Source organism: Lissotriton helveticus, chromosome 6 (genome assembly GCF_964261635.1).
Source record: "Lissotriton helveticus chromosome 6, aLisHel1.1, whole genome shotgun sequence".
NCBI classification, from domain to species: domain Eukaryota; kingdom Metazoa; phylum Chordata; class Amphibia; order Caudata; family Salamandridae; genus Lissotriton; species Lissotriton helveticus.
Genome location: NC_136067.1, coordinates 110,688,252 through 110,701,623, shown reverse-complemented (window position 1 = coordinate 110,701,623; position 13,372 = coordinate 110,688,252). Strand labels below are relative to the sequence as shown.

Here is a 13,372-nt window from a genome sequence, read left to right as displayed (position 1 = left end):
TTACAGTCCTTTTTATTATGCTTCTGCAGTGGCATTTTTGCGTACTTTTGCTGACTACATTTAGCATGATGCATTGCTCATGTCTGTTGCTAGCAGTACTGGGCTGGGGTTTGGCTGTGCATTGGGTCTAAAGGGGAGGTGTCTGGTATGGTGTGTCAAGTTGCGCATGTTTCTTACCTGTAGCTGTAGCTCGGGATGAGCTATCCAGGTCCCCAATTCCCACAACACTCGCGCTCTCAATGGTAGTCGCCACAAGTTCCTCCAGGTCAGTGAGGGGTGGCGCCCGGTTCTTCCCTCCACCAGTTAGTCCAGCCTGCTTGTGCAGCTCGGCCAGTTTCCTCTTTGTGAGGCTGCGAATGTCGTAGAACCTCTTTTTGAGGTCGTCCTGGCTCCTGTGGGTGACACCAACAGCATTTACTCTTTCCCCAATTTCAATCCACAGCTTCCTCTTAGTGCTCTCTGGAACAGTGAGGGACAGCCTTCCATACAGCTGCCTGTGTACCCTCACCACCTCCTCCACCAACACTTGCAGCTCCATGGTGCTGAATTTGCTCTTCCGCTTGCGCTCTGCCTTCTGCCTCTCAGAGCTGCTTGCCATGTTTCACAGGGATCTGGATACTGCTACCACTGCTGCTCACTGTGGATGCTCAGCTCAGGCTGCCTCTCCAGAAAGTTCTGATGAGTTGCACCTGCCTGGGTTGCCACACCCTGTGGGGGAGGGTGCTTCCACCTCATTGGCTGATGTCTTTAGTTTCAGTTTCCTTGCTCGACGAATCGGCATTTACCGATTCGGTAAATGCCGAATCGGATTATACCGAATCGGCTACTACCGAATCGGTAAATACCGATTCGGTATTTATAATGCGTTCCTATTGGGCTTTTGGCCCATGGGGTGTATTGCTATTACCGATTCGTTATGTACCGATTCGGTAGTGGCCGATTCGGTCTATACCGAATCGGTATTTGCCGAATCGATACGTATCGACTCACGATACCGATTGCTACCGATTCGGTAATTTTCCGATTTTTTTTATCTACATATCATTTTCCGATTTTGAAATACCGATTCGGTACGATTCGGTATTTTAAAATCGGTAAATGCGTTTTACCTACATCGGCCCTTTGTGTCCTAATAAACACTCAACAAGCGGAAATGGCATGGCAATATAAAGTATTTAGGGTCATTTAAAATTGCATAGGCCAAGCGAGCTAAGCATCTTAAAAAAAAAAAAGAATATGTAGCTGCAAAGGTACTAGTGGTATTCTGCAAAGCTATGTAGGGTGAGGACTTGAACTTGCTAAAACACTGTACTATGAAAGGTCACATGGGAAAGGCTCATACCAAAATACACATTTGTTCAATATGCATTGCTGTTTTTATGTACCAAGGAAAAAAAAAACTCACACTTGGCAGATGCGGGTTCACTGGTCATGGACATCTGGCATTTTAAACACCAGCTGGCCATTACAAAACACACCTTTGCCTCAATTCTGCATGCCAATTGGATGTTCTCCTTCAGGTTGCCAACGCCAGCTAAAAAAATACAAATATGAGTTTGCTATTGAATTACTGAGTCAAAGTTGCCCACCTAAACATCAACATCCAATGTAAAATAGACATCCCATGTCAAATAGCCACTCCTTCAAGTCCAGTTCCACTAAACCTACTAGCCTATATATCACAAAATTGCTTAGAAGTGTTGACACCAGGGAAAGAGGCGGGAAAGATCTTTTACGCTAAGCACATTTGTGAGGGAGTATACACATTCTGCCTTCGCAAAACCCCACCCTATTCCACTTCACAAATGGACAACCTGCAAGGGCTATGTCCAGGTTTTCACAAACACAGAATTGTCAATGGTTGCAAGCCATTCACTTTAACCAAATGTAGGTTTTTACAAAGAAATGTAATTCTTCAGGCTACTCAGTGTGAGGTTCACTGGCCCTTGTTGTAGCAGATAATATAGAATTCTATATTATCTGCTACATAAAGACCGTTCAGCAAACGTAAAATCATACTTAACAGTAAACAATAAAAGAGGAATTAAACTGGCCTTATCATTCTCTAGATAACAGTTCGGGACTTTTAACAGCTACGGAAACGATCATTCTGCCCTATTGATAAGGCACAGGAAGAAAGCTCTGGGCCATCAGGTTTACACAAAGAAACAATGTTGAAGCATTTCACCAGCAACAAAATAATTTCAGAAGAAAGAAACAAGACACTAAGGAAATCCACCCCCAATTTATAAAAATAGATTTGATATTTAAGAATTTTTTATACATGAAAAGAAAAAGATCCACTAAAAGGTTCCAGAGGAACAAGCTACTTACCTTCGGTAACAATATAATTTGTAAGAGACACAGATAAGTTATGATTCCTCTCGTAGAATTACCCACAGACGTCATACTGGATCCGGAGAATTTTTTCCTCAGCAGTACCTCTGCGCGTCGCTAGGTGGCGTCGGTCGACTTCGCATTCATCCTTGGCGGTGTGGTCACCGGAATTGTAGTATCTTAGACGCCGCCCTCACGCTCTAACGTCAGTTCTTTACACGACATTTCACGCCTGAAGCGCAGAGCCATTGAAGGCACTGACCATTGGTGCACAAAAACTAAGACCCTGAAACGGAAGTCCCTTACCCTAGAAGTCAGTTCGCAGAACGGGGAGAATGGGTGGGTGGTGAGGAATCCATAAATAACCTATATCTCTTACAGATATATTGTAACCGAAGGTAAGGAACTTGTTGGGTTTTTTTTGTTTGTTTTTTTTAAAAACATTTTATTGACTTTTCATTTTAAGACATTACAGCAACATGGTGCATATTATATATCAACGCAAACTTCTCATGTCAGATTTATATCAATAATAGGTACCACCACAGCATAAATGCACATAATATATACGTACATCAAATGGACAATACTATTTAACAGGAAATCCGTGCACATGTCTGGTGGCTATCCCCCAACTTATTAACTCCTCTAATCGTCCCTAACCCCCCAACCCTTTCCCACCCCGGTCTCTCTCGTACACCCACTGACTTATGCATACATAGTGAGCAGTCTAGGCCGGATGTTCAAACTCTCATGCCTATCCATGTATATCCTTTATGTACCCCGGGCATAGTTACTGGTGTTCCTCTGGGCATATGGGTATTCAGCATGCGTCAGGTCTTACTCATCCTCCACTGCCTTTACAGCGTCTAGCATTGTGTCCCACTCCAATGCTATTGGTACTTTTCGTAAGCCCCTGAGTTCTTCCATACGTAACTCAGTACCTGGGGGTTTCCGTGACTTCCATCTCTTGTGATGTTTCTTGTAGCTAATATTAGTGCTAGATCCACAAAACGGTATCGCAGTTTATACTTGGACATTTGCTTGTGTAACTCCAGAATGCACTCCTCCACCGTGTTTTGTATCTCACGGTTTGCCACTCCTCCTATTATGTGTCTGATGGTGTCCCAGTAACCCCTCAGTTTCGGACAGGCCCATAACATATGATGTAGGTCTGCACTTTCTAACAAACATCTCGGACAATAGTGCTGTGTGTGAGGGAACATTATATCCAGCTTGAGCGGAGTAAGGTAAGCACTCTGTAAGACCATAGTTTGTATAAACTTGAATTTCGCGTTTCTCGATGTCTTCCTTGGGTGCTCCAGTACTTTTAACCATTCCTTATCGCTGAGGTCCCTATCTATGTCGCCCGCCCATGCAATTCTCATTGTGTCTAGGGTGGCTGAGGTATGCGATCTAAGTCCCGTATAAAGCCATTTAATAAGATGTCTGCCTCTACCCATGTAATGTACCATTTTTACCAGGTCGTTAGTGGAGGGTTCCTGTCTGTGCGGAGCCCAGTGTTTCTTTATGTACTGCACCAGTGCAGTGTGAGTTTGATATAATTGTGCCGGTACCCCAGTTTCATTTAAAAATGTGTCATGATCAAGTAGCAACCCGTCTCTAAATAAATCAGACATTGTGCTTACCCCTGCCTCTGTCCACGGTAACAATTTGCGCTTCGTAAATCTTCCTCCCGTCAGTGGAACCCCCAGCAATGGGACATTACCTACATACGCCTGGGTAACCTGTATATAGGTCAGCGCGGCCTTCCAACATTTAAGTGCCGTGGCCAGCAATGGGGGGGTATCCCTCTGGGGCCGGCTTCCAGGTAACAACAGTGTGTGTAGTGCACCGCTGTCGATATCCACCTCCGTGAACCCTATTTCCTGTAGGTTGCGTCCCGCTGTCCAGTAGGACAGCCACTGTAACTGGCATGCATATTAATATGCTCGTAAGTTTGGGACACCCAGTCCACCCATCCGCGTGCCCACTTGGAGTTTCTTCAGACTTATGCGGCGTCTGCCATTTCCCCAGATAAGGTCAACGAGAAATATGTTCAATAACTTAAATGTAGTGTGTGGTACTATTAATGGTAGGTTGGTAAAAAAGTTCAAAAGTCGTGGCAGAACCACCATTTTCGCTAGGGCCGCCCTTACTATAACTGATAGGGGCAGTGCCGTCCAGAATACAATACTTGAGCGCAGTGCTCGGATTGCTTAATGTAGATTACCATCCAGCATGTCTGCTTGAGTCCTGTAAATCTGTATACCGAAGTACTTAAAGGTATGCGGGGCTACTGCCAGTCGAGCGTCCCCAAACTCTATACTGGTAGTTTCTGTGCGCTCTGCAAAAACGAACGCATGTGATTTTGTTATGTTAATGGCCAATCCGGATACATGTTCCAATTGATGGAACGTATCATATATTGGGGTCAGAGTCGTGGTGAGGTCACGTAGGTATAGAATTATGTCGTCTGCATGTGCCGAGAACAAGTGTAGTGTTTTCCCTAAAGATATGCCCAAGTGAGGGAACTCCTTTCGCAGCTTCAGGGCTAAGGGTTCCAAAGCTAGTATAAAAATAAGGGGTGACAGGGGGCAACCCTCTCTTGTCCCTTTATGTATTTTGGATTCCTCTGATGTGTGACTACCAGTGCGGACTCGCGCCGTAGGGGCCTTATACAGCAGACGTAACCAAGAAATGTATCCCTCCGGAATCTCGAATTTTCCTAGGGCACTGAACATGTACTCCCAGTTGATGAAGTCAAAGGCCTGCCTAAGATCAAGTGAGAGGCAGTCCGCCTGTGGATATCGGGTCGGAGCTTCCGACATCCGGTGGTGTAATTTCCTGATATTTAGTGATGTACTTCGTGATGGTAAAAACCAAGTCTGATCGATGTGTATTAACTTAGGCAGAGAAGGCACTAACCTGTTAGTCAGTATTTTATTTAATATCTTATATTCAGTGTTCAGGAGGGACAATGGTCGATAATTGCCCATATCCTTAAGGTCTCTTCCCGCTTTCGGGAAGGTAAGCAACTTGTTAATCTGAAAGAGACAACTAGTTATGGATTCCTCACCTCAGAATAGATACCCCAGCAATACCAACCCCGATGGTGCGGCTGCGAACCAAGTTCACATCAGAAAGTCCTGGAGAACTGACCGGCCGAAGAAGCCGTCTCTCTGTACTTGGCTGCCCAGGCAGTAGTGTTTAGTAAACGTGTGCAGTGAAGCCCACTTAGCTGCCTGGCAGATGTCAAGAAGGAGGACTCCATATCCCAAAACAGAAGTGGCTGTTGTCGCCCTGGTGAAGTAGGCACGCAGCCCCACTGGAGGATCCTTTTTCGCTAAGGAATAGCAGATTTTGATATAAAGAATGAACCATCGGGAGATGGTTTGTTTTGCAATGGCCCAGCCTTTCTTGGTGCCAAGATAACCGACAAAGAGCTGGTCATCCACCCTGAATTGTTCTGTGCGGTGGGCCAGCAGGACGGGGATATGGAAATATGCGTCCTGCAAGTCCAACGCTACCATCCAGTCTCTAGGGTCTAGAGCAGTTATGACCTGAGCCAAAGTCAGCATCTTGAACTTCCCCTTCCGGAGGAAGCCGTTGACGTTCCGGAGGTCCAAGATAGGGCGTAGGCCCCCTTTACCCTTCTTGGGAACCAGAAAGTAGAGGGAGTATAACCACACCCTACTTCTGGCCCAGGAACGAGCTCAATGCCCCCCTTGGCCAAGAGGGCCGTAACTTCCTCTTACAGAAGTTGCAAGTGATCCCCCGAAACGCGGTGGTACTGCGGTGGCATGGCTGGAGGGGTCGCCTCAAAGGGGAGGAAGTAGCCCCTTCGGACGATTTGCAGCACCCACCTGTCCGACGTGATGGTACGCCAATGGGGGAGGTTATGGAGAACCCTGCCCCCCACTGACGACGTATGGGCCTGAAAGCTTGGACTAGGAGGGCTTTGAGCCAGATGCGGCGGGAGCGGATGTGGACTGACCCAGCCATTGTCCCTGGGACACCGCCGTGGCGGTTACCACGTCCGCGCTGCTGTTGGGCTCCCCTGGCCATGAAAGGGGCGAAAAGCAGAAGTCTGCTGGCGTTGGCCTAGGCCCAAGGACTTGGCCGTAGCCCTGGAGTCCTTAAAACGTTCCAGCGCGCTATCTGCTTTGTCGCCAAAAAAGAGACGGCCATCGAAGGGCATGTCCATGAGCGTGGCCTGGACATCACCCGAAAAGTTGGCGGACCGCAGCCAGGCGTGGCGCCGAACTACCACCATCGTAGCAATCGCTCTACCCAGCGGGTCCGCATCAGATGAAATATCGTGCTGCGTCTCACCCTTTCGCTAAGGCTTGGGCAAGCTGTGCCCGGGCCTCCTCCGGACACTGGGGCATCACATCCGCAACCGTATCCCACAGAGAGTGGGTATAACGGCCCAAAAGGCAAACAGTGTTGACAGACCGCAGCCACAAGCTCAGGGACGAGAACAGTTTCTTCCCAAACTGGTCGTACCTTTTGGATTCCCGATCCGGGGGAGCGGTCGGGAATGCGGTCTGGGAGGTAGAGGCCTGGATCACCAGGCTCTCGGGGGTGGGGTGAACGGACAGGAAGCTGGGGTCGCCCGGACCCAGGCGGTGGAGTCTGGCCACGTTCCCATCTACAGGGAGGACTGTAGAGGGTTTGGACCAGGTGCCCAGCAGAACTTCAGTGAGGGCCTTGTTAAACAGCAGGAGAGGCTCCGAGGAGCTGGCCTGCGGTTTGAGCACCTCAGTGAGGAGGGCTAGTCCTCACGGCCACGACAGGGAGCTCAAGATGTAAGGCCTTGGCTGCCCTCATCAACACCACGCTGTAAGCAGCCCCCTCCTCCGTAGCCACGGTAGGTGGGGAGACAAATCCAGTGTCGGGCGAAGTGTCCAGACCACTGGCCTCCCCCAACTCATCTGCCCAGTCCTGGGACAACTGACACTGCAGTGCCAGAGGGTCCTCAGACCCCTCCCAGTCCTCGTCGTCCTCCAACTCCTGATAGTCAGGGTCAAAGGATGGAGCTGGGTCATCGGGTCACCTGTCGGTGTCGAATACGGAGCCGGGTGGCGCCGGTCCGACGCTGGATGCGGACCTGGGATGACGCGGCCCAGAGACGGTGTCCGGGGTGACACCCTTGGTGACGGCGCCAGCGGAAGGGTCGGAAGGTTGACCGGCGCCGGCACGGATCCAGGCGTGGATCCAGAGGGGCCCTGCGGCGTCAAGACCGGAGTCATGCACGGCACCGGGGCCGGAGCCGCCCGCTTGGGCCCCCCAGATGGGGCCCGTAGGCGCCTCGGCGGGGTCCGACGGAGGGGAGAGCGACCTCATGGCCGTGAGGAAGGCACTGATCTCCTCCGGCGTCGCGTGCAGCCCAGGGACCGGCAGGTATGGATCTGGACGTGGTGTTAGCGGGGGTGGTGTCGCCGAACCCCCGGCCGCATCGTGCAAGCGTCGGGGAAAGTCAGAAGAGCGATGTCGCTTATTCGACTTCTTGTGCCTCGACTTACCTGAGGACTTGGAGCCCGACGAGTGGTGTAGACTCGCCGAGTTGTGATGACTGTGGCCCCGCGACCGGTCCCTTGACCTCCTCCTGGACTGGGACCGTGAGTGGCGCAGGACCAACTGTCGGATCTCGAGGCGCTTACGGGACTGCTCCCGCCTAGCCTTCGACGTCAAGGCCTGGCAGTCGGGGCACGACTTGCCATCGTGGTCGGCCCGAGGCAATAAAGGCACCGAGGGTGGGGGTCGGTAACTGACATCAGACGGTTACAGTTGTCACAGGGTATGAACCCAGGCATCCCTATCGGCACGAGAGTCGATATCGACTCGAGAAGGATCCAAAAGAGATTGAAAAAGTTAGTAAAAAATTGACTAAGGACTGTATGTTTAATCGCCTTCCATGTTTAAATCAATAAAAACATACCAAAAAATAATAATAAATAAAATTGCCTAAGGAGTACTGCTCTTCCCGATCTGCGCTTGCTGGAGTGGAAAAAAGAAGAACTGACGTCAGCTTCCCTAGGCCACTTGCTGCTTTCAGCAACTGACCCCCACTTTCAGAGGGAGAACCGGCGGGAAAAACAAGTGAGGAAGAGGGGGAGGCGAGGTGAAGCACAACTCTCAGTCCCCACCATCTTGCAGATGGGGGGACCCAGCCAACCAGGGAGAGGCATATGCCCCCCTCCCACTGGAGGGTGGCATAATAGGGGTTGTAGATCTAGAAAATGTGTGCAGTTCCGGTGAGGTTGTACCCACACCACGGAAGGGAACCACTGGCCCCAACCTGTTACCTACCTGTCACTCCTCTAAATCTAGTATTTAGGGGGACCCCTGAACCTTGCTTCCTCAGACAAGAAACCGGAAGAAGAAAAGAAGAAGGACCGAACAGCCAAGCCGAAGCTAACAAGAGGAGGACACCCACTGACTTTGCCCCAGCCCTACAGGCTTGTCCCCACCTCGAACCTGCTCCAGCGAAATCCCGGTGTGTCCTGCAGCCAGCAACCTCAAGAAACCTGGAGGACCTGCCTACCTTCCACCCCAAAGACTTTGTCTCCTGTGAACACCAGATTTGTTCACCAACAGACTCCAGCAAGGATCTGCGAGTCTGTACCACTCTGCACCCGACGCCCAAGGCCAGAGTTCGCCAACACCAAGAGGAGGCCTCCCCAGCGATCCTGACCAGAGGTCCAGTGATCCCTGACTTGCCTCCAGCCGATGCCAGCAGCCTCAAACCGGAATGTCCCCCCCCCCCCCCCCCAACCCCCCAACCACAACCAGGAGCTGGTAAGGAGATCTAACCCTAAAAGGCACTACTGTACCCAACACAACACGGCCGGCCCTGGGTGGCCCAACCAACGGTGCCTAACCAACCCCAGGCATCCCAACTTACCTCTCCAAGTGGTGGTCGCACCCAGAAGATCTTCGTCCCCGAGCATGCAGTGTGTTTGCAAACCCGAGACTCCCTATTGAAAACTACAGGTTTCGACGCCAACAGAGCACTCTGCAACCAGCCGCCCCAGTGGTGCTGCGGTTGCACATTTTGTGCTGGCTTGAATCCCCATTTGCCCTGTGCTTAAGTCAAGGAACTTTGCTCCCACAACCCAGAGGACTGCTTGTCAGCAGCCACCAACAGGCGGCCCCCTATTTCAATTGCATAACATTGGGCCTCAGCAATCTGCATCCGGCCACCCTAGTGCCACTGAGGGTGTAACCAGAGTGCATCTTTGACCCTGGGGGACCCCTGAGTCTCATCCCAGAATACCAACTCCCACAACAAAGTACTTACCTGCTAACCGATAACACTATTTTCCTCCACATAGATAAATGTGGAGTTGGAAAATCTAAGAAATCCTTTTACAACTGTACTAAATAACAAACGCTTTTACTTACCTGTTTACAGGAGATGTCTCAGTGTAGTGTCCAGGTATACTACACTGTGTAAGAAAAGTAATGTACTGGTCATTTCATTAAAAAGCCCATTCAAAGTATAGGTATTGTATTCCCAAAGCATTTCTCAGAAACAGTACTGTAAATCAAAACAAAGTGCATATACAATTAAAATCCAAACTGTGTTAAAACTGTATATTTACTGCAAAGTATTTATCACTTACCTGTGTCATGCTTGCTTGGTTCTAGGATATAAAATAACTAAAAGAATATTTTTATACAAAAACAATTGGTCTGAAGTTCAGTCTTTGAGTGTGTAAATTCATTTGCCGACTGAGTGGGTACAACAAATGCTTAACACTGTCCTCTGATAAAGCCTTACTGCTTGACCACACTACCACACAGAGAGTGAGGTGCTATCTACTTTACCTCTGCCTAACGTTTGGGTTCCACTAGACTCTGTGCACACTATGCCTCACTTTGGTATAGTATATACAGAACCAGCACACTAAATTTCTAGAAATACACCTCAAACAGTCAATTCCATCTCCCTTTCTTTTGGTGGCTGGGAGAATCAGCTTCTCATCCTCCTCCAAGGAGAACACTTTCTCCTAAAACAAGACATCACACTCGCTCTAGATCTAGGACCAGGTCTAGAAGAGCACACAGAAAAAGTTCTTCTCACTGAAGACGGGTAGACAAAAGACCGGCAAGGTCACACACTTGTCATAGGAGACATTCACCTTCCTGCATTACCACTTTACAATCTTCTATGAGAGATTACTCTCCAACCTCGACTGACTGCTCCAGCGAGAGTCTCTCCAAGGAACGAGCATGCCGAAATTAATGGTGTACTACTTAGAGGTGCTGTGAGGTTGAATATCACAATGCCACCCACCACCTCGACATCGGTCATTTTTTAGACTCTACATCAAAAGACCTCTACAGGACCTTCACTATCATTGATCTCCGGTCTTCTCGAGCCTGCTTTGCAGTTATACCTAATGTCTGCATCTATAGGGCCTGGTCGTTCTAGACTTCTGAATACGTACAAACTTCGGCTCATTGTCCTTTTTTTTTTTTAAGACAAGACGCTGCTCTTACCTCTGTGATGGCAGCTGCAACTATTAACAAAACAATAAAAAAAATCACACACAGTTGCTCCTAATTCTAACGCTCCATCTGATAAGGAGACCAAAAGGATGGGCTTCATGGGTTGAAAGATGTGAGGAACATCTGGTACCATAATTAAGGCGGCAAGTGCAGCAGCTCTCTTGGGAAGGTATGATTAATCCCTTCGGGATTCTCTGCAAAAGTACTTTGAAAAATTGCCCAAGGAAGATAGGCAGGATTCCAAGAAGTCGTTAATGAGGAAAAGCTGCTATCAAATCACTGGAGAAGCAGCAGATATTTCTGATCTAGCAGTACATGTGTACTGTCAAGGCACCACCACTAGGCACAGCTCTTGGCTTAGGTTGACTGGCCTGAAACCTGAAGCTCAGAGAATTCTTTACATTTTCCGTTTTCAGTAAAAACATTATTTGGATCGCATGCAGATGAAGAGATGTCTCGAATGTAGTCAGAAATGGAGACTGATAAGCATTTGGCCAGGAAAAAAAATGAAGGAGTTCAGAAAAGGATACATGCGGTATGAGACGTTACTTCCTGCAGAGGGTTCAAAACCCTTATTGGTTGCATCAACAGCAGATACCAAGGCAAGCATACTATCATAGAAGGTTTTCTAGAGGGAGAGAAGGTCAGCAACAATAGTCTGTGTATGCAGAAAAACCTCCTGCAAAGCAATGACTTCCCTCTTCCTCCTTCTGTCGCCTACTCTGGTAGGAAGAAGCAGAACAATTTTTTATCTAGAGTGTCTGAAAATCACCAAAGAGACATGGGTCTTGAATATGGTTCAGAATGGCTATTCTCTACATTTCTGGTCCCCTACTCCTTCAATATCATCGTCCAGAACATAGGCTTACCAGCTAGATCTATTGCAAAAGAAGGTCAACATACTGATGCAGTAAAAGGCTATGAGTAATAATATTAATAGTAACTTTGCTACAATTAAGGTAACACTCAAAATTACTAGTCATAAAATTACACTCCTAGTTTGCGAATATAAAACTCAAGTAAGATCACTACAGCAGGTGTAACCTTAACTTTGTGTATCAGGACCTTGGAGATTAAACATGTAAGAAATCATTTGCAGTCTGCATGGTCCTCACAGACTGTACAGTAAAAAGGTTTAGCTAGCAGTGCTGGTCACTTACGTTTCAAGGTTGCATTGAAGTCACTATCTATGAACAAGCCAAGGCAAGGCTTTTCACCACTGTGATCATCATTTTTCGACTGCACTGCCACCTGGGATGAGAGAAGAAAAGTAGTGATTTAATGGGGTGTAGTTTACAGAATACATTAAAAATCGGACTAACACAGATACATGAACAGATGTAACGACTGTTGTTTTTAATGTAAAAAAGGACTTGAAGCTTAATATGAAACTGTAGCATTTTGTGGAGCAAACGGGCAAATTACCTTCCTGGTGAATCCAATGCTATTAGTTCTTGTTCAACCAATTGGTTGAAAACTTTACACACCGCAGGAAGGGATAACCTGACCATGCCCTTTAAAATAATTTTTAAGCACTGCAAGCTGAATCCTCCATTCATATGTATAAGCACCACCCCTATACAAAAGCATTGCCAACCCCCATATGCAAGGTTGAGGCAAACCTGGGTGTGTGTTGGAATGAATGAGAGCAAGTTCTGGGTGTATGAAGGGGATTTTATGGCAAGGCACGGAGGCCAATATTATGCAAGTCTCTTAAATTGCCAACTCTAGTGCGAGGGAGCCATCTCCCTTCTTTTTTTGCTGCTCATAGCTGAGATAAGTTTGCTCTTTTTGCGATAACTGTACCGATTGAATGAAGTCTTTATACATTATGTGTGATTGGGTTAAGATTTTAGCGTGTTTTAACATATTTGTTTACAGTATAAGATTGTTTTTGTTTAAACCATAATTATATTCAAATGCTTAGTAAGTTATTCTCTTGAGATCATTTTAGCATAAGATATATATAATAGTGTGGTTTCTTCTCTTCTTTCTTTGTACCAATCCTCTCCCTTCTGTTCAGCCTGAATGACTGTAGAATGTAGAATGATGTCATAGAATGTTGTTGTGTGGTCTTGGTGAGAGTGTCAGTTGAAGATGAGAGGCTGAGCAGCAGGGAAGCTGCTCCTGGTGGGGCTATTACTATTATTCACCATCTTACTACAATCTACCATATTTCTCCTTACCTGGAACTTGATCCAATAAATTACATCTTGGAACCTACCACCTTGCCTACGATTTGGACTTCTTTATTGAGTACAATACGTTAGTTTAAACATAAAATGATATGCGTTCTTAGCGTAATTTCACTGAGGAATAATTTTGTTACAGATAAAAAAGCTTTTATTTTAATAGCGCGAGGAGGACGGTTCACACGGCGCTCGCTGTTATTGTGTTTCTGATTAATTGAAAATCCAGTTCATTTTGTACATTAAGATTAGGCTTAGGTTGTCGCTTTTAGGGTGAACGTTACTCGTAAACTGTCATTTTGCTCTTAGGATCGGTGCGCGCGAGG

General features: G+C 47.5%; 1 protein-coding gene across 2 annotated transcripts in view; it reads right to left on the bottom strand.

Moving 5' to 3' along the window:
* The window catches only part of LOC144762304 (exportin-5-like), a 2,548,278-nt gene that overhangs the window by 1,761,683 nt on the left and 773,223 nt on the right, over positions 1-13,372 (bottom strand). For both annotated transcript variants that reach the window (XM_078647452.1, XM_078647453.1), the window contains 2 exons: positions 12,018-12,108; positions 1,406-1,534 (listed from right to left, as the gene is read on the bottom strand). In XM_078647452.1, coding sequence (XP_078503578.1) covers positions 1,406-1,534; positions 12,018-12,108 — 220 coding nt within the window. The remainder of the gene's footprint in view (positions 1-1,405; positions 1,535-12,017; positions 12,109-13,372) is intronic.